The 27,988-nt window shown below is 30.5% G+C and overlaps 3 protein-coding genes and 1 long non-coding RNA gene across 4 annotated transcripts; 2 read left to right on the plus strand and 2 right to left on the minus strand.

The window, feature by feature from the left end:
• Positions 1-14,530: 14,530 nt before the first annotated feature.
• LOC120079261 (uncharacterized) lies at positions 14,531-15,096 on the plus strand. The gene is made up of 2 exons (XM_039033419.1): positions 14,531-14,706; positions 14,802-15,096. The coding sequence occupies exons 1-2, from the start codon at positions 14,531-14,533 to the stop codon at positions 15,094-15,096; spliced, it is 471 nt and encodes a 156-aa protein (XP_038889347.1).
• A 1,554-nt stretch (positions 15,097-16,650) lies between these two features.
• Positions 16,651-17,921, plus strand: LOC120079054 (uncharacterized). Its single transcript, XM_039033244.2, has one exon. It carries the CDS (start codon positions 17,206-17,208, stop codon positions 17,725-17,727), a length of 522 nt encoding a protein of 173 aa, XP_038889172.1. The 5' UTR covers positions 16,651-17,205; the 3' UTR covers positions 17,728-17,921.
• Positions 17,922-18,016: 95 nt separating this feature from the next.
• Positions 18,017-19,995, minus strand: LOC120079055 (SNARE-like superfamily protein). The gene is made up of 3 exons (XM_039033245.2): positions 19,679-19,995; positions 19,264-19,432; positions 18,017-18,560 (listed from the first exon to the last, which is right to left on the minus strand). The coding sequence occupies exons 1-3, from the start codon at positions 19,736-19,738 to the stop codon at positions 18,364-18,366; spliced, it is 426 nt and encodes a 141-aa protein (XP_038889173.1). The 5' UTR covers positions 19,739-19,995; the 3' UTR covers positions 18,017-18,363.
• A 1,376-nt stretch (positions 19,996-21,371) lies between these two features.
• LOC120079958 (uncharacterized) lies at positions 21,372-23,689 on the minus strand. The gene is made up of 3 exons (XR_016530024.1): positions 22,765-23,689; positions 21,863-21,955; positions 21,372-21,789 (listed from the first exon to the last, which is right to left on the minus strand). It is a non-coding gene; the product is annotated as an uncharacterized LOC120079958 (long non-coding RNA).
• Positions 23,690-27,988: the final 4,299 nt, after the last annotated feature.

The raw sequence follows: 27,988 nt of genomic DNA on the forward strand, positions 1-27,988 counted from the left end.
AAATTTGTTGAAGAATGTCGACATAGAAAATATTAGCTTTAGTGGAAAGAAGCAATCAAGGTAGAATTAGAATCGTTTTCAAAACGTCAAGTTTTTGGACCAATAGTCCGAACACCAAAAGGTGTTAAACTTATGTGATATAAATTGGTATATTTATGAAGAAAAGAAATGAAAATAATGAGGTCACAAAATATAAATCAAGAATAGTTGCACAAGGTTTTTCACAAACACCTGGTATTGATTTTGAGGAGACATATTCTCTGATAGTGGAAGCAATTACATTAAGATATTTAATTGGTTTGACTGTATATAAAAGTCTGGATATGCATCTTATGGATGTAGTCACAGTATACTTATATGGATCTCTTGATAATGATATTTATATGATAACCTTAGAAGAATTTTAGGTACCTGAAACATATACATCAAATTCCCGGGTATGGTATTCAATAAAATTACAGAGATCACTATATGGATTGAAACAATTAGGACGGATGTGGTACAATCTCCTGGGTGGATATTTATTGAAAAAAGGATATCAAAATAATCCAATATGTCCGTGTATTTTTATAAAGAAATCACAATCAGGATTTGTTATTATAACTGTACATGTTAAAGACTTGTATATAATGGGAACTCCTGAAGAGCTTCTAACGGCAATAAAATATCTTAAGAAATAATTTGAGATGAAAGATTTTAGAAAAATAAAATTTTTCCTTGGTTTGCAAATTGAACATTTAGCAGATAGAATATTTATTTATCAATCAAGTTATACAGGAAAAATTTTGAAAAGATTTTATATGGACAAAGCACATCCATTAAATATTTCAATGCAAGTCCGCTTATTGGATATAAAGAAAGATATATTTCGACCTCGAGAAGATAATGAAGAGCTTCTTGGTTCTGAAGTACCATATGTTAGTGCAATTGGTGCTCTTATATATCTTGCTAATAATACAATACCAGATATTATATTTTTAGTAAATTTATTAGCTAGATATAGTTCTTCTCCTACAAAAAGATATTAGAACGGAATTAAGCGTATACTCCGTTATCTTTGAAGAACAATAGATATGGGTTTGTTTTATTCAAATAAATCAAATTTTGATCTAGTTGGTTATACAGATTCTGGATATTTATCTTATCTACACAAAGCTAGATCTCAAACAGGTTATCTATTCACATGTGGAGGAACTGTTATATCATGGTGATCGGTGAAATAGACTATAACGGCCACTTCTTCAAATCATGCTAAATTCTTGCAATTCACGAGGCTAGTCGAGAATGTGTATGGCTAAGGTCAATGACTCAGAACATTCGTGAAACGTGTGGCTTATCTTCTAATAAAAATCTTCCAATAATATCATACGAAGACAATACAGCTTGCATAGCTCAAATCAAAGGAGGATATATTAAAGGAGATAGAACAAAACATATTTCACCGAAACTTTTCTATACTCATGATCTTGAAGAAAATGGGACATCACTGTACAAAAAATTTGTTTGAAAGATAACCTGTCAGACTTATTTACAAAAGTATTACCAATTGCAACTTTTGAAAAAATGGTGCACAACATTTGAATGCGACGACTCAGAGATTTAAGTGATGTTTTCGTGAGGGGGAGTAAATATATTGTATTCTTTTAGGAGTATATATTATATGAACTATGTACTCTTTTTCGTTCATTAGGATTTTTTCCAATTGGGTTTTTCCTAGTAAGATTTTAACGAGGTATATTTCATATATATATGGTCATTTAAGGAGGAGTATTATGAATACTATAATAATAAATAGATGCCCACTGCTTAGTGTCCCAAAACCATGTGTCACCCTTCATGTTGTCCATGTGCCTTGTAATTATTTATACTTGGTGTCCATGTAAGTCCACATTCTACTTGCCACTTTGCCTATAAATAGCGACATTTGGTGAATCTTAAAATCACACAGCCATTGGTAAGAAATTCACTTCAAATTCCACTAAATTTCTATTATTCAATTTTATAATTTTAGTTATTTCATGATTTTTAATTTTTTTTATTTTAAATTATGTTTTTTTTTATTATTATTATTATTATATTATATTTTCTCCATATCCGTGTTCTCTTCAATTTTACAACATATCTATTAGATATCTACACAATGAAAATAATTGGCTTCCCATATTCTATAATATGGATATAAAAGCCTACCTTCATGCTTTCTATACTTCTTCTTTTTGTCTTGATTTTTTTTTCTCTAAACATTGGCTCGATTTGGAGACTCACAATTAAAAGAAAGGTAATGGCACCAATAATTTGTAGATTACTAATAAAGAGTATGAGGTCCATTGATTTTTCTAATGTGGGTGCTTCTTTTGGGTTTAAAATTTTTGATCGACTCCCAATTTCTTTTTATTGGACCAAATGCTCATTTGGACTTTATGGACTTTGATACCATATTTGATAGTATGAAGTGTCTTTTGCTCATTTTGTTGTTAACTTACTTGTAATACTAATTTGTATATTCTCTGAATTAGTAATAAGATCTATAGCAGAATTTTAGGTTTCAATTGAAAAAATGGTAAAACGAAAATTTAATAAGAATTTTAGCAAATCTATTGTGAAGCACATGATCTGACTTTTTTTTATTCCTTATTTGCCTTCAATATGATCTGTATTACAAATAGTGTAATTGTTGAAGACTGAGTTACTAATATTTATATGTACAGTGTAATTATTAACTATTGAGTTATTAGTTTTCATCCGAATCGGATTAAATAAAAACCAGAAAAAAAAATCGTGGACGCTATATATTTTTGCATCTAAACAATAATCATTCCTAGTTTTTCTCTCCAAATATCTCTCTTCGAATATATTCCGAATTTGATTAATATTTTTTTTTCATTTAAACAAATAATCCCTCCGAATTTTTTTTCCCAAATAGATTTAGTTTTATCTAATTAATTTTTTATTTCTTTACCTTTTTGTTATAAGATTCAATGTTTATCTAAATCTTTTTTCATTTATTTATACATATTGTTATTTATTTGTTTTCATCTTTTTTCAATACATTCGTTTGTATTCTTATCATGTTTTATTTCATATTATATTAATATAAAGTTATGAGATTTAGTTAATCTATATTTTACACATAAAATGTAGTTATAGTGTGAAGTTATAAGGGTTTTGACCATCAATTTTCATAATTCTTAATTATAATGTTGTATTGTATCTTCCTAAAGCTCCACTAATATCAATATATTCTGAAAATTAGCTTATATACATTTACAAATATAGTGTAGTAGTAATATAAAGTTATTAAATTTAACTAATTTACCTTTATACATACAATATAATTGTAATGTAAAGTTATAAGATTTTTTATATAACACCCTAACCTTTCAAAAATAGTTATTTTCAATCAATTCGAATTTAGTTATAGATTTTGTCTTTGTTATTTATTTTTGAAATACGTGTATGTTTGATAAAATCAAAATTTGACTTAATTTGACTTTAATAGATGTTGGAGATCTAATAAACTAAATTTACAATAGATTGAACTAAAATATTTTAGTTTTCAAAATTTTGAATGCAAGTTTCATCATCTTAGGAGTTTAATGTATTTCTTTTAATTTTAATTTTGTTAAACCAAAAATTGAGTTTATTGGGAAGGATATAAGATATAAGAAAATATTGATATATTTGGAATTTAAGATGGAAAAGATAAATTTTATTATTATTATTATTATTATTGTTATTATTATATTTAAATAAATTTTTTAGATTAGAATAACATATAAAAAGAAAAGAAAAGGAAAAAAAAAAAAAAAAAAAAAAAAAAAAAAAAAAAACTAGTTATCTAACAGCCCCAGAAAGCCGCCCCACTCCCCGCGAGCCCTATCCTCCACCTACGCATCAAGAACAATACAGTGTGCTTCATGCCATCATCTCTGTCATTCTACTGAACTGCAGTCTATCACACGCCATCGACCATCTCATGTCATAGTTTTTCGTTGAGACCGTTGCCGTCTTATAAGTTAATTTCGATAAGTACTATGGATCTTCCTATCTCATTCACTCTCCTTTTCTCATTTTCTCTTTCACTCTTCAGATCTCTTTTCCACTGCTATTTACCAAACACCATCACTACTATTGTGGTCGTAAGAGGAATCAGCCAGCAATATTTAGGTGATATTTAGGTGAGTATCAGTAGCTTTTCTTTTTGTAGATTTTTGTTCAAGTTCTAGTTTTTCTATGATGTGATTGACTTCAATTAAATTAAGGATTGTTTTAGAGTTTGGCGATAATTTTAGCTGTTGTCTAACAAAGGGTGTTCGAGGACGTCTAGAGGTCTAATTTAAATTTAATGCAATATTATAGTATATTTGCATAATAATACAGTGTATTTGCACATAATTGGCTTTTTTGGATTTGCTTTAATTTGTGATGTATGATTTTATCAGGTTTAGTGAGCAGAGATAATTTAGATGTTTGTTAATTAATAATTTTTATTTTAAAAAGTTGTTTTATTATTTTTACGATTTTGAAATTTTTTTACTATTTTTTTCAAATGAAACTTTAAAATTTACTATTTATCTTGTCTACTTTAAGATGAATTGCTCCAAAAAAATCCATACCATTTTAACTTTGTGTCTGAATTCTTCTTTTTAACTCTCTCAATCTTTCTTAACTCGATCTTCATTGTCCCCATCCTCTATATGGTAGGAGCATGTGTCTGATTTTTTGGTTGAATATGACAGTAGTCTGCATCATTCAATTTGTATCATAGGGGAGAGAAATTTAACTTGTTTTAAATATTGAATTAACTAACAAACTCATGTTTGTTGTTTTACTCACATTTAATTAAAATCACAAAATTTTACGTTCCATGCACATGTTTCTTACTAGTTATATATAAATTGGCGATTATAGGAGAATTTTTTTTTCCCTTACTTTTTTCTTAATTAAATTCCTATTTTTATTTACCCTTTCGAGATGAGACACACCTCTTCATGTGTACATATCTTTTGATTCTAATAGGTACGATTGATATCGATATGATATAGCTATTCCAGATGGGACATTATTTCCGTGTATGTGTCTATTTAATTCAATAGATACAAATGTTAGTAATGATTTGTGACTGTCTAAGTGAATGTGGATACATATATGCTAGTGGGTTCTTTCACTTATGGGTAAGATGTATTTGTTTACGATCTTAAAAAGAGGATTTCATCCCATCCAAGTTTAGAGGGAAAAAAAATAATAGAAAGACAAATGATTTAATAGTTAAGTACTTTTATAAATAAACATTAGAATACATTAAAACTAATGATTTAAGTGCATTGATAAAATTGGCAAACGTGTGAAATATTTTTTTATGACAAGTTTCGAAATCATTTTTTGTCAATTTATTTCTAAAAAATACTTTTAAAAAATTGATCTCTTTAAAAATAATACTTAAAGAATTGACAACTTTGTATTGAATTAAAATAATAGTAGATATTCTTTTTAAAATTTTGGTTTGAAAATTTAATGATTAAATCATTTTTAAAACTAAAAGTATAAAATGATATTGAAGCCTAATAAATTTAATAATACACTCATCAAATCGACAAATGACAAGAACGTGAGAAGTTAGAATATGAAAATGTTTAAATATAAATAATTTCCTCAATTTAATTTGAAAAAATTTAATTCTAAGAGATTTATGATATTCACTTTAATTAAAATTAATAACAAAATCGCATAAGATTTAGAGAAGAATTTAATAATTTTACAATTTTACTTCAATTCTGATAACTATATAAAGAGTTGGTTCTTCAACTTTTTCTAAAAGAAAAAATAAATAATAAATAATAAAAATTGTGCCTTGCAACCTTCTCCTTCAACTCTACCATAACAATTATTCAAGAAAAAGTTGTTAGTTTGATCATATTGGAAAATTGATGAACCTTTAACCTCATATTGATAATACACAAGTTGTATGTCAATTGAATTAGGAGTGTACATGAGTTGAGTTAGGTTGGATTGGGGATATTTTTTTTATCATATCGAAAATTGGAGTTGGTTGGATTGGCAATGCAAAAGATCTAAATAGGGTCTTCCAACCTAACCCAACTCCACCCTTGAAATTCAAGTTGGGTTGAGTTGTGGATTATAACTCATTTTTTCTTTTTAATTAAAAATATGTACATTTATCTATAACACATAACTAATCACTAAAATCTCAGAAAATTCAGATGTTAAATATAAAATATCTATGATATTTATTACAAATTTTATACAAAAATAAATATAATAATAATTTTTTAAAAAATTGAAAACTCACAAATTAATCAAACTACAAAAGTTAGTTTTAGTGGTGCACAAAAAGCGTTGTTGAAAGCCCAAAAATGCCACTAAAGGTATTAGCAACGCATAGAAGCGTGTCACTGTAAATGTCGTTGTTGCTGCATAGCTAAAGGTTTTAGTAGCCCATTTAGTGTGCACTGCTAAAAGTAGCCTTTTACTGGCGCATAAATGTCACTAAATATTAACTTTTAGCAACACATTATTTGTTACTATTTGTCTTATACAATGACGCTGACATTTTGTCATTGAAAGTTATATTTTAGCAACATATAAGACTGTTGCTAAATGTGGATCAATAGTCATTGTAAGTATCTTTTGCAACATATTTAAACATCAGTAAAATTAATAATTTGTGCCACTATAAATTTTTTTATGCTCTTTTTTAAAATACAATTTACTGACGTTATAGAAAATATCGATAAAAGTGTTTTATTAATTAAAAAATAATATACAATTTAATATATAAACCTGTTATAAACTTTAAAATATAATCATCTTTTGAGCAAATCAAGAATCAAATAATCAATTTATATTTAAATCGAAAGTTATAATTGAAGATACATATTCCCAATATCATAGACTATCGTTGAAATAAAATGAAATAATACTAACTTGGCTACAAGTTATATCAACAAACTTCGATAATATGAACACATTTAGTATCAGCACTAGCTATCACAAAAAGAACAGTGGCTATCACAAGTTTTCATTACAAAAATTCCAATTGAAGGTTTTTGAAGCATTGCAATGTCATTGTGAAACAAAAGTATAAAATACCAACACCAATTCTAACCATTCTCATCTTCAAACTGAACTTAAACATCTTGTACATGAGACCATCGAGACATCAAAGCTCACAAACAAAGAAGTGAAATATGTAAGCATGTGAGGATAAAGAACTGATGGATGACCTCTAAATGTCATACTAAAAGGAACCAAACAAAATAATAATCCTAAATGTGATTCGGGTGAAGGGGGAGAGTCAAAAACACAACCATATTCTAAATATCAATAACAAAAAAAACCATGCAAAACATAAAAAACTCATACTAAACATTGTCAATGCAAGAAAACTCATTAACATAGAACACAATACAAACAAGAAAACTCATGTTAGATGGATGACTTCTTAGTATCATACTAAAAGGGACCAAACAAAGTAACTATCCTAAATATGATTAGGAGGGGGGAGGGGGGAGGGGGAGTTAAAAGCACAACATAGAAAACTCATACTAAACATTGCCAATTCAAGAAAACTCATACTAAACATTGCCAATTCAAGAAAACTCATTAACATAGAACATATATCCAACTAGAGTTCCAATATGAATCTCGTCCACTCATTTGTCACGGTATTTTCGTGCTTCAGCTAAAGAGTTGTACTATTTATAAGTTTTATGGAGTGAACAATGGAAATCTCTATACAGTACACTCATCTCGTGCTCAAGATAATCTTGTACCGCAGGTTCATCAAAGTCTAAAATGAAGCAACTCTAATATTAAAGGACAAAATAAGTTAGTTTCTATTTGAGCTAAAACAAACATTCTATTTCTTGAAAACTACACTTAAGTAGCTTACCAAAAGTCTTTCTATTATCTCCCTTTTCACCTCTTTAGAGACATTTGACCAATGTTCGCATTCAAGAGGTACTATTCCATATACCATGATCCCAATTTGAGAGTTCAATTTGGACGAATCCTTACAAATGAGTTTTCTATCTTCAACTTCAATTTTAATGGGAATGCGACCATTCTCTTGAACATATTTCTCAATTCCAACCCCTCTAGCCGCTCCTTGGACCCTTGTTTTCGTATTAAAACCTACATGAGAAATATCAAATATTAAGACATCTAATGTTATAAGAAACTAGAAGATTTATTCATAGACATGAAGAAATACACTGAATACTTGAATTTATCGAGGTGGACCCAACTTCTTGCTCGCTAGTAGCATCTTCTATACTGTTGTTTATTTGTTGGACGTTTGAGGTGGACCTACTGCGATTCCTAGTCCAAAACTTCTTGACGACATCCTACAACATGGCTAGAGTGATTGAAATCAAACTCTTAAGTAGTTTTATATAACCTTATAAATAGTTTTATAAGTCACTATCACAATCTTCATCAGTAACAATGTGTTTGAATGTATGCCCATTGACTCATCGCTAGAATGATCGAAATCAAACTCTTCTTCATCAACCAATGCTTCATCAGTTGATGTTTGTTCACTACTTTCTACAAGCACATCTACTTGATTTCCAATAACCAAAGGTTAAACATCTTCTCTATTAGAAGCTTGTGAATCTAGATTATCCTCACCTCGAGGATAACATACGGATAAGGTTTCATCTAATATACCTTTAGTTTGAACCAAGTGTTGGGGTTAATACCCTAATCTCGTAAGGTCCTACAATTTGTAAACATTATTGAACAAACTCATTATGTATTTAATAAAATATATGATATTTTATTCATTGTCTACAAAATATATGATATTTTAGTTTCATTAACCACAAACCAATAAACTAACATCCAAGGTTATCTTTGTAACTTAAACATGTATGTAGAGACATACGGGTGGATCATGTTTAAGTGATAACCTAAATGGTCTGTAGTAGATGGACAAGATTGGGTACCTTATCCTGGTGACACTACGAGTATGGCCCGATTTGTAGGAGTTACAATTGTTGTAAAGTGCTACAAATGATCTGATTCTGATCATTCATGTATAGACATGTGAGCTGGGATATTTTATACAAAGGAGTTTGTATAAGACTGGACCATGAAATGTTTAGTCTCATTATATAACATCGTTCATAATAAAGACTTACATTTCACCAGGATGACCATAGGTAACATGATCTGAATCCTGAGTGAGTTGCGAACTCCTGCCTATGAGGGTGGTCCTTTGATTTGTATGGGCGAGAGTAGTCAGATCGCCGACTCAACAAGTATACCATTTTGGGGATTCGTCTGATTGGGGAGCTAGAAACACGGCTACACGAGATGGAATTCACTCATTCCCCGAGGTAGAGGTAATTGCTCACTTAAAGGCTGATTCTGGGTCTTGAACAATGTGGTGCTATATCCTCTCCTAGCCCGAGAGGGGTTTAGTCATAGTTGGACTATGATCTACTGTTCATTAGAGGAATCAGTGGTACTTAAGAAGTTAGATGTAACTACAATGGCAAAACGGTAATTTGGTATAGTTGTACTTACGAGCAATTTATGAAGGGTCATCGTACTATTGATTGATTATATCCAATGAACATAAAAATATATTAGTAGTGCGAAGAGTGCAGTTGTCAGTCTTTAGTGGAGTGTTCAAAGTTAATGGATGGTGAATAATGTAATTAAAGAGTTTAATTAATTATTCATGTACCGTTAGAACTTCAAGCTACAAGTCCATGAGGTCCCTTTGGTAGCTCAATAGGATTAATTGAGAATCGGTTTTTGGATTAATTTAAATTGTTCAAATTAATAGAGGGATTTAATTATATATAATATAATTAAGTTAATTCAATTATATGTGATATAATTGTCATAATGTATTTGATACATTATAGCTTAATGGGAGGAAATAAATATTTGAATGAGATTCAAATATAGTTTCTATGAATTGGATTCATAGTTGTTAAATTTAATATAAATAAGATTTATATTAAATGTCATATAAAAGAGAAAAGAAACTACAATTTATATTGTATGTGATATAATATTAAAACTATAGGTTATATGTTATATTTGATATAACATATATATATATATATATATATATATATATATATATATATATATATATATATATATAATATGATAAGTTAGTTATCATATTTATATTATTATTATTATTTTATTAATAAGGGAGGGAGTTACAACTCCCTCTCCTTTTCTTTCCACCCACGTAAATGGGTGGTGGTTATTTTTGGCAAGTAGAATAAAAGAAAAAGTTTTTTCTTCTTCTTCGTTGGTTAATCGAGATTGAGAAAGTGAGAAAACAACAGAAGTATTCTGTGTATTTGTTTTGAGTTTTGAGAACATACTCAATCCTTCTTCCTCACCATTTAGTTTTTCCTCAAATCCAAAATAGCCAGAGCCCACCACTTGAGATCACAAGGATTGATGCCCTCAAAATTCTTGACCCAAAACACCGCGAATGGCTCTGTGCCTTCTTTTCAAAGCGTAACCCTAAAAGCATAAAATGGTCCTTTAAATAGCCACTAAAGGATCCCAAATTGAAGGGAACCGTGAGCGGAAGATAGATTGTCCCAAATCCATTTTTCATTGAATGTATTTTACAGTAAAACATGAACAATATATTCATTTACATAAATTACAGCATGCTATATAAATAGGTTTTAGAAACCTTACCTTTGAAGACTTTTCTTCAAGAATCTCTCAAACAACACATGAACGTCTTGAAGACTCTCTTCAAGAAAACTTCGATCAAGAGCACGAACACTACCACAAAGCCTTCCTTCGTATTCTCAGGTAGAGAACCCAAGAGTGGTGGGCTCTGGCTATTTTGGATTGAGAGAATTTTGTGTGGAGAGGAAGGTTTGAAATTGTTCACCAACAACTCAAATTCACATACAGAACTCTTCTATTGTTTTCCAATCTTTCAATAAGAACAGATTGTTGAAGAAAGACACTCTCTCCTGTCTTTCAAAAAACCAAAATACCACAACCACCCATGTTGGGTGGAGAGAAAAGAGGGGAGGGAGTTGTAATTTCCTCCCTAATTTTTATTTAAAAATAAAATAAAAATTATATTTAATATATATAAATATAAATATGATAACTAACTTATCATATATATATATATATATATATATATATATATATATGCTATATCAAATATAATATATAATCTATAGATTTAATATTGTATCACATACAATATAATCTATAATTTCTTTTTTCTCTTTTACAGCATTTAATATAAATCACATTTATATTAAATTTAAAAATTATGAATCCAATTCATATTAATAATATTTGAATCATATTCAAATATTTATTTCCTCTCACTAAAGCTATAATAATTATATCAAATAGAATTAAAATAACTTAATTATATCATATATAATTAAATCCCTCTGCTAATTTGAACAATTCAAATTAATCCAAAAACTAATTCTCAATTAATTCTATTGAGCTACTAAGGGGACATCGTGAACTTGTAGTTTGAAGCTCCAACGATACATGAATAATTAATTAAACTCTTTAATTAAATTATTTACTATCTGTTAACTGTCAAGATATATTTCTGTGTCCATGGGATATACCCAATCAACAGTATGATGACCCTTCACAAATTGGTACAGTTAGGCCAAAATTACCGTTTTTCCCCTGTAGTTACATCTAACTTCTTAAGTACCACCGATCCCTCTAATGAATAATATAACATAGTCCAACTATGACTAAACCCCTCTCGGGCCAGGAGAGGGTGTGGCACCACATTGTTCAAGCCCTAAAATTAGCCCTTAAGGGAACAATTTATCTACTTACCCCAACTTCGGAGAAGAAGTGAATTCCTTCTTATGTAGTTGTGTTTCCAACTCCCCAATCAAACGAATCCTTAAAATAGTAGACTTATTGAATCGGCGATCTAGCCATTCTCACCCATACAAATCAAAGGACCGCTCTCATAGGCAAGAGTTCACAACTCACTCAAGATTCAAGTCATATTATCTATGGTCATCCTGATGAAATGTAAGTCTCTATTATGAATGATGTTATATAATGAGACTAAACATTTCATGATCTGTTCTTATACAAACTCTTTTGCATAGAAAATCTCTATTCACATGTCTATACATGAATGATTGGGATTGGATCATTTATAGCACTTTACAATAATTATAACACCTACAAAGCGGGCCATACTCGTAGTGTCACTAGGATAAGATACCCAACCTTAACCATCTACTATAGACCATTTAGGTTAACCATCTACTATAGACCATTTAGGTTATCACTTAAATATGATCCACCTGTATGTCTCTACATACATATTTAAGTTACAAGATAACCTTGGATATTAGTTTATTGGTTTGTGGTTAATGCAACAAAAAAAAGAATAAAATATCATATATTTTATTAAATAGACAATGAGTTTGATACATTTACAAACTATAGGTCCCTACGAAATTTAGGGCATTAACCCCAACAGCCACGATAAAAGAGGATAATCACACAAAAGGCATAGCATGTCGAGCCTAGAAAAGGAAACTAAAAATTCTTAAGCATAAACACCCAGAATTTTTTAGATCTGGAAAAACTATTCAAGTAGAAATTGCATTAAGATAGAAATCTTGTAGGACATTACACGAGATAGGATGACGAACATCTTGCACAACAAGATGAAGCATAAGGTTACCACTAACCACAACAATCTTTAAGAAAATATAGCCAACACCAAATTTCAAACAAGATGAGCTAACAATTTAGAATTTCATGATTCAAATCCCCTACCTTTGGTGTACACCGCCCAAAGAAAAAAAAAACTAAAAATTTCTTGCCTATAAGTGCTACACTCCTCTAGAAAAATATATTGAAGAACCAAGTCAATTGAAAGTTGGATATTTCCTTGTACATATCTCTATTTTGCAGCAAATATAGAATAATCATCAAAGCTATACTTTCAATTTTCAAATCCAATTCAAAAGATTTTACATCAAGTAAATGTTATAATGGCGTATTTTACTTAGAATTGGAGTTCATATAGTTTAGAGAATTGTAAAAGTCGAACTAATTATATATATTTAATATACATTAGTTTATTCTTCTTGAACTATATGTTTGTTAGTCCCATTGAATCATATAAATTTTTTGTTTTTAAATCCTAACCCTTAGACTATATGTATTTTCTTTTAAAAACCTAACTTGGTCATAGGTTTATAGATAATTGAATTCCTTCATCTCCCACATTTTGTATGTGTAATAATGATTAAAGAACATGCAAGGCGTCAATTACCATTTCAAAATTGACGATTCAAATTCTCACTCCACAATTGTTGAACTAGAAAATAAAATCAGTAAATTCAGGCCTCATTTAGTAATCATTTTGTTTTCAATTTTTTTTTTTTATAATGTAGCCTATGAATACTACTTTCACCTCCAAATTTCTTTCTTTGTGATATACTTTTCACCAATGGTTTAAAAAACCAAGTCAAATTTTGAAAATTTAAAAAAAAAAAATAACTTTCAAAAGGTTATTCTTATATTTAAAATTTGGCTGAAAATTCAACCATTGTACTAAAAAAAGATGCAAATCATTATAAAAAATGTGAATAAAATAAATTTAATTTTAAAAAACAAAAACCAAAAATCAAAAACCAAATGATTACCAAACGGAACCTCGATTTTTTAAATCCATTTTTCTTTTCACAATATAAATAAGATTTTTTAATCAAACTAATGAATACCAAAAAAAAAAGTTGTTATGTGCTTATCATATATGAAAAATGGCTGTCAAATAAATATACCTTCCCGAGAAAATTCAACTAATTAGGAATGTATTAAAGGAAAATGGATGGAAAGATGTGGGAGTGTTGATGAATAACATAAGCTGATGAATGACTAGATATGATCTCAATTCATAGGATTTTACATTAATGTTTATAAAAATGTTAATATTTGTTTTCTTTACTTTTTCCTTTTTTTTTTTTTTCTTTTTTGAGTTCCAACATTTAAACCTTTAACTTTGTGATCAAAATTATAATACATAACATGATTGAGTAATATATTCAGATTAACATGTTTAGAAATAAAGCATCTAATGACACATTTACTTTCAAATTTTAGTCCGTATCTTATTTAGAGTTGTTTTGTGCTTATCATATAAAAATGGCATACAAATAAATATTTTCCTTGAGATTCTTCTGGATTTATGAATGTCAATTTGAACATACTCGGTAGATAAGTCATCACTTACCGACTCTCTTTCTCACAATGAAAACGAAAATATTTAATCCAAAATTTGAAGGTATTTGAAGAAAATGGAAGGAAATAGATGGAAAGAAGTGAGAGTGTAATTCAATAACATGAACTAACCATTCATAAAGATGATCCTACAAATCCCATATTCATCCTTTCACTTTGCCAAAATTCAAATATGGCTTCCTCAATATGTTTTTTGTCTTCTCAGTTGTGGCTTGCCTTGTTCATCGTCTTCATCGTTGCTCGCTCGACTATGGCTGCTGACAGTGAAACTGAAGCTAAAATCGACAGATTGTGTCGTCAAATGGAGGAATTTGGGTTTTGCAGCCAAACGTTCCATGCAAATTTGAAAGGTTGGTCAACAGACTATACAGGGCTAACTCAAATAGCCAACAATCAAGCCTATATCAATGTAACCAATACACTTGGGTATGTTAAAAAAATACTACTAAAATGATCTAAACACATACTTATTAATATGAATTCATCATATAATTAACAATGTTTTTGTATTGTTTAAAAAGATATATTGAACAGCTTTTGGCAACCGTAAGTGATCTAGCAATGAAGAACGACTTGATAGTATGTGAAAATGCATATAGGATAGTGAAGGAAGCATTTGGTGAAGGGATTAGGTTGTTCTCACAAGGAGATTACAGAGGAATGTTGAACTCTGAGAGGATTGCACCAAGAGCACAAGCAAGTTGTGATTCCATTTTCAGCACACCACCTGCAAAACAAAGCCCATTGGTTGAGAGGAATAGGGAGATGAGGATTCTCATTGCCATGGCTATAGTATCTGGTTCTTGCATTGCATAATCTTAGATTCATAAAATCTCACCATCTCTGGTTTTATGATGAAATCCATATGATCATTACATTTAAATAAAGATCATCAATTGATTACCAAAATATATATATATATACACACACACACTTTAGATTGATCATCTCATTGGTTGACTTTGTGGTCAAAAAGGGTCATGGTCTACTAAAGAACAAGTTTAATCTATGGTGACCTATGAGTTTCGTTGACATTTTGACACACAAATGTTGTCAGATCAGGTGGGTTGGCTCAAACACTCATATATATAGTATGAATACAAAACATGTGCATTTGGTTTACATGACCACATTTTGATGGTTATCTTATTTGACATGCTTCGATTGCTTTGGATATTTGTCACAATATCTTATATATATATTTTCGTATTTTTTTAAGAACAAATGGAGGCATGAAAATGTCAACCTCCAATCTCAGGGATGGAATACATGTCAATTATTTTGTTAAAAATAGGCGGTATGTGTTCCCACGGCAAAACTAAAGACAAAGGTGGATCATTCTTTTTATGAAGTTTCAAAATTGTCCCAATATTTGAAAATGTTTAGTAAAGATTTGAAAAGGATTTTGGTAATGAGAAATCAAGTCTACTAGTAGATGAATACCATTAGGTGGAGGACAAAGGTGAAAAAAAATGAAGGCAAAATTCTAGTTTAGTCAAATCTAAAATGAAGGAGATGTAAAGCTTTTCCCTTTGTTGTTTCTCAAGAGTTTTATTTGCATGTAGCCCATGTGGCTGTTTTTCCAAGAAAAAACAAACATCCTAAACTTTTCCCTGTAAGGTACTTTAAGAAAATAAAGTGGCATCCTACAAGGCAGAATCAGTTACTTTTAAAGTTACTTTTTCTCCTAATCTCGTTATTTAAATAGCTTCTTACTTTCCAAAGAAAGCCACTGCCTATACATACAATCTGTTCTTTTAAGAAACCAGCAATGGATTGCTCTCAAAATCTTACTTCTTTCATCCCTGCTCTTCTTTTCGCAGCTTTTTCCCTAACCATTTTCCCTTCTCATGGAATCCCCCATGAAAATCTGGTCATCATTTGCTCTAAAACCTCCAACCCATCACTCTGCCAGAAAATCCTTAATAATGATTCCCGTACCGTCTCGGCCGACCTCCCTAAGCTCTCTCTTATATCCAGCAATCTGACAAAGAAACAAGCAGATCAAAACCTTGATTCCTTCTCCAAACTAAGTAAGAATGAGAGTGATCCTGAGCAGAAGAAAAGTTTTGAGCATTGTGTAGAGTATTACCATGAAATTCAAGCAAATATCCAGAAAGCTTATCAGTTCTCACAGCAGAAGATCTTCAGAGACAATGGTCCGTTAGTAGCATCAAAGAAACTTGTTCTAATGTGTAGTCAAGCCATCAGAATCAACTCATTGCATATTGAAGTCATGAACAAACTTATGATCCTATGCTGTGATATTTCAATAAGTGTAAATCAATGTGCTGCTGCTCATGGCCACATTCAGTAAATCTTTGATGAAAGCAAGAGCTAATAAAACACTAGTGATGTTTTCTTTTCTTTTTTTTTTTTTTTTCTTTTGTGCTCTATCCTGTATTGTTCTTATTGTTTTGTTTGAGTTTGCTTTATGAACAAGGTTTAAATAAGTTTGTTGGTTGAATCTTTCTTCTACGCATTGTAATGATTTGTCCCTAGAGAAAGAAAAGTACATGATGAGAGATATACTTGGAAATTTTTGGGAATATATGGAAAAGAAATGTGAATCATGGAAGTTTAGAAAAAGGGTATAACAGGTAAGGAAGGAATTGAAATTCTTGGATGTACCACACTATGGAATGCAGATCAGATTTGCCTCTCTCAACTTATATTTTCCAAAACCATGTGCAAAAGATCTATTCTAGCTCAGTATAAAACCAGCAATTCATGTATATCTTTCTTTTTACTTAATTTGGGTTATTTGAACTGAAATCATGAACCAGAAAATCAAGGGAAAATTAGGAGATAATATGCCAATAACTGCAATAAAATGCATTAAACAGCAGAAGAGAGTACCCTATAAAAGCCACTCTCACCTTATTCTGCTTTCTCAGAATTGCAAACATTAGCAGCCAAGTAACTATGGCTTTCTCAGCATATTCTTCACAACTGCTAACCTTGTTCCTCATTCTCGTCATCATTTACCCTGCTTTGGGAGATCCGGCAACACAGCAAAGGATTGATCGAATATGCCGTCAAAATGAGGATTATGGGTTTTGCAACAGAACCTTCAATGAAAACCTAAGAGTTCCAGCAGATTATATTGCCCTGACCTTGATAGCAAATGACCAAGTTCTGAGAAACACTTCCAATACCTATCAGTTCATTGTGGAACTTCAAGCCAGCACTGATGATCCAGCAACAAGAGCTGCTCTCGAGACTTGCAGAATTGGTTGCAGCCAGGTCAGGCAGGCGTTTGTACAGGCAATTTCTTACTTCAATCAGAAAGACTATGGCAATATGGTTGAGGTTGAACGAGCAGCGCCAAGAGGAGAGGCTTTCTGTAGACCACCAACGCCAGAGAGCCCGTTGATTGAGAGGAAGAGGGAATTGAGGATCCTCATTGCAATGGCTGTGGTTGCAGGTCATATTCTCGCCACTTGATCTACCCAGTCATCGCTGTCAGATTTCTTTCGTGGATAACAAGTGCACACAGCCTCATTACACAACTCTGATATAGCTTGTTTATGTAGAAGATAAATGGGCATACCTAACCAAAATATTGACATTTACTAAAACATGTTCATTGTGCTAAAACAAACTCCATCTGTTGAAAAGGCTTGAGCTATAACTACCCCTTATATGCACAAATACGAACTAGCATTGAGATAATATCATAACAATTAGTTCAGTGCAATGTATAAAAACTGAAGATTTGGCTGGCAATTATGCATTCAATGATGAACATCATGAAATTGATGCTTTCATTTATCTAAATTGGTTGAAGTAAAACGTAAATACTTTGACTGCTTAAGTTCACCATGTCCCAAAAGCTCTGTCATTTAACTGGATCCAGATCTGTATACAATTGACAAAATTTGGGTATAAAATTAACCGACTTTCTGCTGAACACTGAAACGAAACATTCTATTTCCACCAAATCTCACACAGGATTCACTAGGAATGACGTACATTTAGCATTAAGGACGGTAAATTATCAAGTATTTTGCACAATAATATCATGAGCCTTTCCTTCTTGAATTGTGGATGAATACTGACAAAATGAAGGATGTCCTAAGATCATCGGCCAAGCAAAGCAACACGATCTTTTTGCACTGCCTGTGCTAGGTTGATGTCAAAAAGCTCACACCGTATAGGCATCTCCATCTCATAGAATGGATTCTTCAAGACAAAATCTGTGTATAGCTCATAAATGTACTTCAGAAGACTCTCCATGTGCTGAGTCCCAGGCTCACACACAACAAAAAACTTTGTCCCTGCAACAGATAATTTCCATCCATGATTCAGCTTCTTTATTAAGAACTAGCATGACTATAACATGAAAGTTACTGTCGTGAAACTTTGCAAACATGACAAATTGTTGAACATGGAAATACAAAATCTACAAAGCAAGCATTTCTGTTTCTTACACAGGTTGATAATCGAGAAATTATTAATTCTCCAGATCAAAAGCCATTCACATCTATATCGAAACACTCCTTATCTCTCCTCCCTCTCTGCAGGCAGTAAAGTTTAATGACAAAAGATTAAACACAAACAGTTACAGAGTCGAGTTTTGAAAAACTAATTTTGCAGTTTCTATTGCACCACATACCAGTTTTTCCCCAAAACTTTGATAGCACAAACATATCTGTGAAGGAAACTATAATATGATTATGAAAAGCTACATTTTTCTAACAGAAGATCAATATCATTTCTACCAATCAGGCATAAGCTGCATAACTCAACCAATTAAGGCATAATAATCTCAACCAAAAGTTATGTTCGAATCCCCAATCTCATATAATCTTGAACTCGAAACAAGAAGGAAAAGAAAAAGATCAATAAAGTTTCTAGAACTTCAGTTGTGCTTTCCCATTCTGGAACTTACTTAACTGCTTATCTTTGGATCACAGAGTTTGAGACAGAATCCGTGTTTGAAGCAAAAAAGTAAACAAAGGAAAGGAAGGAAAAATGTACCAGTAAGTGACTGGAAGCAATGGAGGTCGAATGTGTCGGCTTCAAGAAGTTCGACACCCGAACAACCGGCTATAGGCGAAAGCTGCTGGGAAATGGCATGCATAGAATGCCATAAACTCGCCACTCTCAAGCTATCATTTGTATCCATTCGTCCAGCAGACCCATAATCCTAAATTTTCAAACAAACCCAATAAGAGATTCAATCCACAGAGAATACCCAATGAAGAATAAATAGAATAATTCCACTCAAACCCAGCCAATTTATATATCTTTTCTATATGAGATCAAAAAACTGAAATCTTGACTTGGGGTTCTAAGAAACAAAATAAGGCATCAAAACTCTCAATCCAGGAGGGAATTAATAGAAATTTGTGTTTCTAATTTCATAAACAAGTAGTTTGTATTGGTCGATTACCTTGTAGAAGATCAAACCACCAGATTTGTTGATGATGTAGAGGCTGTAAATTGCTGCCATCGTCTTTAGATCTATCAAGATTCTGAAGTATTACGAAAGAAATGGAATGAATGGGGTTGTGAATAGTGATAATCAGTGTGGGGAAGAACGTAGATTTGAAGGCGCATAATCCAGTTTCAATGAACGCCGATCTTAAGCCAGTGGGGGAGTTTCGGGAGCTTGAGAGTGAAGGCTAGGGGTTCGGTTCCAACTAAAAATCAAACTAAACCAATCATTTTACTAGATTCAAATCAATGTCAAGTAAAGAAAAAAACCCCATTGAATTGGTTTTGTTTAGATCGGTTTATTATCGATTTGGTTCTCTATTTTTCACCTTTTCTTTTTTCTTCTAATTTTTAAATATGATATTTTTGTTTCTTTTTTCTTGACATTTTTTAAATAAAAAACTTACATGTTCCATAATAATTAGTTTTTTTTCTAAACAATAAATATACATGCACTTTCATAATTAAAATACTAAAAGATGTTACTTTTAAAGTTAGTTTTTCTAATAAAAAGCGATTCGAACATACTTTTTGGTTTTTAGTTGCACTCCTACCGGAAGGGCGAAAGGAGTGTCACCAATAGATAAACAATTATGGCTTTAATACTTACTATTCACCATTGTGGTCTTACTTATTTTTTAATAACAAAAAAAATCTATATCGTGTCTATTTGATTTTCAGTTTTAAAATTTTAAATTTCTAATAAGTTAGAAAATTTTAAAATTAATTAATCTATTAGATATAAATTTGAACTTTTTAATTAATGAAAATTTGAACTTTCAGTTATATATCTAGTATAAATGTAAATTTTAAAAATACACAAACAAAATATAGAAATTAAATATATGATTCATCCCTTATTATTATCAAATTTGACCTCTCATTTGGATTAGTTTCAATTAAAAATGGAAATGATATGAGAGTTTCAATTTTATTTATATTATTTGACTTACTTTTTTATCCTTGTAATGGTAAAAGTTTCATTTAAAAAAAAAAAGAAGAAAAAACAATTGTAGGAGTTTTCCATCCTTATGTTTATTTGTTAAATCCCTTGTATTGTTGTGTCAATTTCCCATGTTTTATAGATTATTATATTAGGTTTTGACAACCACAGATTGAGTAAGAAATGATTAAAAAAAAAGTCATCAACAAATACAAATTTGACCTCACTTTAAAAAAAACGTCACTCAAAATTTAAATTCGACCTCCTTGAAAAAACTACGAAATGAAGAAAAGAGAAAAAAAAAAAAAAGACAACAACATAAACAAAAATCATCGAAGAAGAAAAAAGGAAAACATTCGAAAGGCAACGTAAACAACAGAAATTGTAAAAAAAAAACCAATGAAAACAAAAGATTTTCATAGAAACAATCCATACAAATTTTGTAAAAATAATGCCAAATTTCGAGTAAACTCCTAAATTGAGGTCATCCATATAAATTCTCCATAACTAATGAGTTATGTAGATTATTTAAAAAAAAATACTGATGATTTAGATTCAAGAGATTTAAGAAATTAATAGAAACTATAACATATATAAAACTAAAGGAGTCCAACTAAAATTTAGTCCAAATTCTAGTGATTTAATTGAAAATTTAACATTAATATAATCAAATTAATAATTTGCAAATGCTATGGTCAAGGTGATGTAATCCCTGAAAATTAACTATTCTTCTTTATGTCATTTATGGATGAGTGATTACACAAAATGATAATAACAACAATAATTGCAATCTAAACCATATTCTAAAGAAATGTTGGCAAACTATAGAATATAGTCCATTTATGTGATACATAGGTTTTCACATATATCCAATTCAAATCTGTCCACGCACACCTCAACTAATCTTTGAAACCAATACTCCAAATCTAACTATTTCCTCATCTAAGACTTGGAACGTTATCAAGTATTTGGTGTAAAATTTCTTGGGGGAAAAAATATTGACAAGATTGTGTGATGCTTGGTCACTTGATTAACTCCAAAGAATTGATAGTGACATCCTTTGAAATCAAGAGTAACATCCTTCCAACTCTAAGAAAGATGCAAATTTCTTAGTTTCTTCTTTCCTGAATTGGGAAGGATGTATTAGGAAAGGTGTCCATTTCATCTTCTTCATCGGATCGAAAAGGACTTTCTTACCTATTTTCTTGCTGAACCCAGTTTGATTGATGACCATACAGGCACAAACCTGCCTCAGATAACCCTTCTTCAAAAGGGTACTATGAGTATTACCTGCAAACAAACGCATTTCCCCTTATAGGCTACACAAGAGAGGAGGCATTTCATCCGAGAATGAAAACAAGCACAATCCCTGAAGGACGAACTAAGACGAAGCTCAACAGTGATTTCAGCAAAACCTACATTCATACTCAGAAACAATGGGATGCAGAGGGGAAAACTCCAATAAGTATCAAATCCCAACAAATTATAATCTGACTGTTGAATGTGCAAGTTCGTCCTCTATTTAATTTTATTGAATGGCTGGAGTAAGGAGGCATTTATGCAGCTATTTAGCGTAAAACAACAATTTAGGGGTGAACCAAGGGTGTATACATGTAGCCACAGTGTAGAAAGCTTCCCCATATAGAAAGTCTGGGAAAAACTGAAGAAACAAAGTGGCATCCATATAGCTTAGGTTTTTGTTGTGTGCTGATGGCTCAACAATCAAATCAGCACAAGACCGTCCATAAGCACATCGACTTCAAACAACATACAATGTATATGAATAGTATCATCTAAAAAATCAATTAAATCCAAGACAATCAGTAAAAGCACAAGAGCAAAAACAACTGTTACTACAAACAGCTTAGTTTCAAATATTTGTCAATGCTTAATGGAAGCTATTCCTAAAATGCCACAAGGAAGAACTTGACCAACAAGACGCAAGAGTCTGATACGGGCAAGGAATATTAATGCGTCTGACATGAAAAGAACCAGTTAATCAGCACAGGAACATAAAAGCACATTGCAACTGTCTTCACATAAATAGAAGTAGGCAAGAGGTGTGATTCAGATTTCTTCCACACCATGAATCACTTTACCTGAACAACTGCATGAAAACTAGAAAGACATTGACAACCACAAAATTATCAATAGGCTTGAGATGTGTGTTCAAAAGATATATGCCATAGCATAGATAGTTCACCTCAATTTTTAGAGGGAAACTTGTAAGACACAATGGCAAGAGTGTAGCTTAGGTTTTTGTTATGTACCGATATCGGAAAATTAATCGGTACAAGACCGTCCATAAGCACAAATACTGACAGCCAGATGATTAAAAATTCACACAATATTGTGATTCAGATATTGCCATAACATAGATAGCTTTTCCTCAAAAAAAAAACTGAAGAAAAACTTGAAAGACAAAGATGGCAAGAATGTAGCTTATGTGTATGTTGTGTGCTGATGACGGTAAATTAATCAGCACAAGACCGTCCATAAGCACACCATACCAATAGCATAAATAGCCAAGAAGGTAAATTCTATACACAACATTACATGTCTCCTAAAGATGCACCTTGGTTGAAAGGACTTGGAAGTTGGAAAGTTTAGAGATGTCTTTTAATAAGAAATATAAAACTGAATCAAACCACAGATTGAAAAGTTTTTCAATTTTATATCCATGGGTCCTAGATAGGTGACCATCATGGATCTTAGGTTCTAACCATAGAAGTTGTATACTGAACCCAAATTTCAAAAACAAAAAAAGTTTTTAATTACTTTTTCAAATTTTGAAGTTGTATACTGAACCCAAATTTCAAAAACAAAAAAAGTTTTTAATTACTTTTTCAATTTTCAAAATTTGAAGTGGAAGTAGTGTTTATAAGCTAAATTTTCAAAAACTAAAAACTAAGAACCAAATGGTTACCCAACTTGATAACTTAAGAACTCTTGGGTTTAGCCACTAGATGAGTGAAACCCCTTAAAAAGTACATATGCACACAATGTAGTTAATGTGGCCCAGCACCAAATTGAGGGGAAAACATTATACACACAACATTGAAATTAAAAAATACAAAACAAAACAAAACTAATCAGGGTATCTCATAGGAGACCAGCTAAGATCAAATTTTCAAGTAAACTGGATTTTTTAGACATAAAGAGCAATGGATATTTGGGAGCTAGAAGAAAATCACAAACCAAAAACAATCTCCCACCATTATCAATGTAATAAACAAATGAAAGAAAAATACAGAGTTCACAGAAGACCCCAATAAGAACAACAACAACAACACCAACAAAAATCTGAAAATAATGACTTCTACAAGGGGTGCAGATTGAGCTTGAAATCATGGAATTGATAGAAACGCATAAAATGGGGACTGAAATCAAAGAGAATATCAACGTAATATAAGCATTCGTAGAAGAAACTAGGAAGCAGCGGAAAGGAAATTTGGTGTTATATATAAGAAGTGTTGCGGCGCTTAAGGCTTACTCTGGAGGGAGCTCGGTGATTTCTAGGGTTTTATCGGTTGCACTTGAACATGGTCGCTCTATTTGATAAGTAATTTGGAAAACATCTTCTTGGTAGATAAATTTATTTTATTTTTAAAAAAAATAAAATAAAATAACAAATATCAATTTATACTCTAAACTTTAGAATTGTATCAATTTAAACCCTTAATTTTAAGGATTGTATCAATTTAAACATCAAACTTTCATAAATGTATCAATTTAAACTCTAAATTTTGTAGATTGTATCAATTTAAACCCCAAACTAATAATTGTATCAATTTAAACCCTGAATTTTAAGGGTTGTATCAATTTAAACCTCGAACTTTCATAAATGTATCAATTTAAACTCTTCATCATCATGTTTCATATGGATAGGACTTGTAATTTCATCAATTAAACCTCTAAATTTACATAAGTTTGATTGAAAAAATTAAATGTTTTGTCTGATATTTTTCAAACTAAATATAAAGGAATGTGTAAATTGATACAATTATGAAAATTTAGAGTTTAATATACTTATGAAAATTTACGGGTTAAATGGATACAATTATTAGTTTGGGATTTAAATTCATACAATTCTCAAAATTTAAGATTTAAATTGATACAACCCAAAAATTCAAGGTTTATATTGACACAATTATTAATTTAAGGTTTAAATTGATACAATCCTGAAGTTTTAGGGTATAAATTGAATTTTGCCTAAAAATAAATTACAAAAAATTTAAAGTTTCAAACTTTCCATTTTATATCTAATAGATTTTTAAAAAAAAAAAAAAAAAAAAAAAAAAAAAAAAAAAAAGGTTGATCGAGTAAAAAATCTATACTAAACACGACATAGTTTTTAAAAGTTGAATGACTTTAACGGATTTTATTGGAAACTTCTTAAGCCTCGGAGATTTGTTTTGACAAAAACTTCAAAAATTTAGGAACTAAATTCTTATTTTATGTAAATAATATTTTCATTTAATTTAGGGCTAAACACATCATTCTAATACAATTCACAAATTTCGAAGTTCAACTATTAAATCGTTTATTTTAGGAATTATTTGATAATTATTTGATTTTTTTAATTTTTAAATTTTAAAAATCAAGTCTACAAATTTCCTTTCTACCTCTAAATTTCTCGATTTCTTATCTACCTTTTACCCATATTTTCAAAACCCAAATCAAAATTAAAAAATTAAAAAATAGTTTTTACAAACGTGTCTTTGTTTCTAAATTTGGCAAAGAATATAACTTTTATACTTAAAAAGATATAAATTATTGTAAGAAACTGTGAGTAAATAGGCTTAATTTTCTAAAACCAAAAACAAAAAACGAAATAGTTACCAAATGAGGTTTTGGTCTTTTTTTTTTTAAATTGTTTAATTTAAGATCCATTTGGTAATCATTTGATTTTGAGTTTTTTTTTTTTAAGAAAACTTAAGTCTATAAACATCTCTTTCACTTATTATATACATGTTATGTCTTTTACATATTAGAGTATTTTCAAAATCAAAACTAAATTTTGAAGATTACAAAATAGCTTTCAACCACTTGTATTTTCTGAAAATTTGCTCAGAATTAAAATGTCCACATAAAGAATATGAAAACTTTAAATAAGAAATTACGAGAAAACAAGTATAATTTTTTTAATAAAAAAACAAACAGATAGTTATCAAATGGACGTTTGTTTTTAGGTTTTTAAATAATTCATAATAATATAATATTGGTTTCAATCAACGGCTCAAATATATATCTACGTCAATATTAAATACATATAAATTATATTATCCCCTCGATAAACAAGATGACCATTTGGATGAAATACATCTAAATATTTTCTACATAATATTTTTTCCTAATCTAGAAAATTTTGGCAGATTGGTTTTATGTGACATTTTCCTTTGTTACGGCGTAGCTTATTTTCTCCTTTTTGGGAGAAGTTTACTTTTCTGGATTCATCTATTAAAAAGGGTGTCTTGGCATGCTTTTAAAAGGTGGAGAGTGTTTATTACGCCAATTTAGTTTTTAAGAGTAAGATGACTATTATACTTCGACCAAACTATTCTACATCATGTTCTTGCTCGTTTGCTCGTCATTCCGCTATGCAAGTTCTTCATCTTTTGATTGCAACATTTTGAAGATTATCACGACTTAGGGGGAGCCTAAGCCTTAACTGTCAAAGAAAGGATTCTCAATCTTAGGGGGAACCTAAGACTCGGCTTTGGAGAAGAGAGTTCTCCATCTTAGGGGGATCCTAAGATTCATAAAGGATTCTCAATCTTAGAGGGAGCCTAAGACTTAGCTTTGGAGAAGAGAGTTCTCCATCTTAGGGGGATCCTAAGACCCTAAGATTCATCAGTGAAAGGAGTTCATTAACTTGAGGGGAAGATATCGTAGTGAGAGGAGTCTCATCACTAATATCAAACTTAGGGGTGTTGGGTTGTATGTCTAAAACTCGTAATTTGTAAATAGTAAACATATATGAAGTTTGTTCAGACAAGTTTTGTTGAATGAAAATGAATTGATAACTCTAAATCCATTAAACTATGAACCCTTGGCTATTGTAATGAATACTTAGACTTTATGTAGAGACATAAACTAGATCAAGTACGAGTAAAATAGCCACTACTACAAAAATTGGATTACTTGACGTTTTTCCAGTGTCAAGTAAAGGGCATACTTGACACTTATAAAAGCGTCAATTATTGAGTGTCAAGTATAGTGTGATAACTTGACTCCGAAAAAACGTCAAGTAACATGTTTCTTGATACAATTTTTGTGTCAAGTAAGATAATACACTTGACATTGGTGGAATGTCAAGTTTATTCGAGTATCAAGTATAGTGTGATACTCTTTGACGTTTTTTATGTGTCAAGTATATGTCTTTTTGTTTTCAAATTAAATGCCCCAATTGATATTCTTATTTTCTACCTTGTATTCCAACAATACAATGACATCAAATAAATAAACATTATACATTTAAGATCTATCAACTCAATATATTCACTAAAAATCCATATATTCAACAATGAACACTCCTCACAAATTATAACAATATTTCTCTTTCACATGTACATGCACAAAATAAAATCTCAACTATTGCTTTTGTATAAAAAACTCAACTTTCAACAAACATAAAAGTGACAAATTGTTTAATAAATAACCTCTCAACAAAGTACATTATTTAATCTATACATTGAGCTTTGAAGTCTAAAGATCGAGAACTAAGGATCAGGCAAGCCATGTTTAAGCAAGTCAACTTGCAAAATAGAATAAAGGACGATAACATCAAATTTCAAAATATATAAATAAGTGTTAAAATACAACAACGTAATCCAACCTACGAAAAGTTCAATAATAATGGTTACAAAACGCAAATTCCAGCAACTATGTAATAATTCCAAAAGAGTTTCAAGGCCTTAATACTTATTAAAACATCCAAACATCGTTAACTTTGTTGGATAGTGGCTTCAATCCCTTGAAATCTTTGAATTGAACATCAAAAATTGAAAATAACTCAATACCAATACTTCAATGGGTAACAAAGAACAATTAATACTAACCTCCAAACTTACCAAAACTTTACCAAGATCAGTCTCAAACCTATTGGACAGCAACCCAACTCCTTTCAACACTTCAATCTAACACCAAAAAAGTGACAGATATTATTAAGTTAATGTCAAAACTTATTGAGTGTTTAAAAATTTTCAAGTAAAACCACCAACACTAACCAAAATATTGTGGGCAACAATGGAACAAACCCATCAAACAGCAAACAAGATATACCTCATATACTTACCGAAATCAATATCAACTTGTTGGACA

Source organism: Benincasa hispida, chromosome 6 (genome assembly GCF_027475165.1).
Source record: "Benincasa hispida cultivar pf3 chromosome 6, pf3_genome.v1.1, whole genome shotgun sequence".
Taxonomy (NCBI): domain Eukaryota; kingdom Viridiplantae; phylum Streptophyta; class Magnoliopsida; order Cucurbitales; family Cucurbitaceae; genus Benincasa; species Benincasa hispida.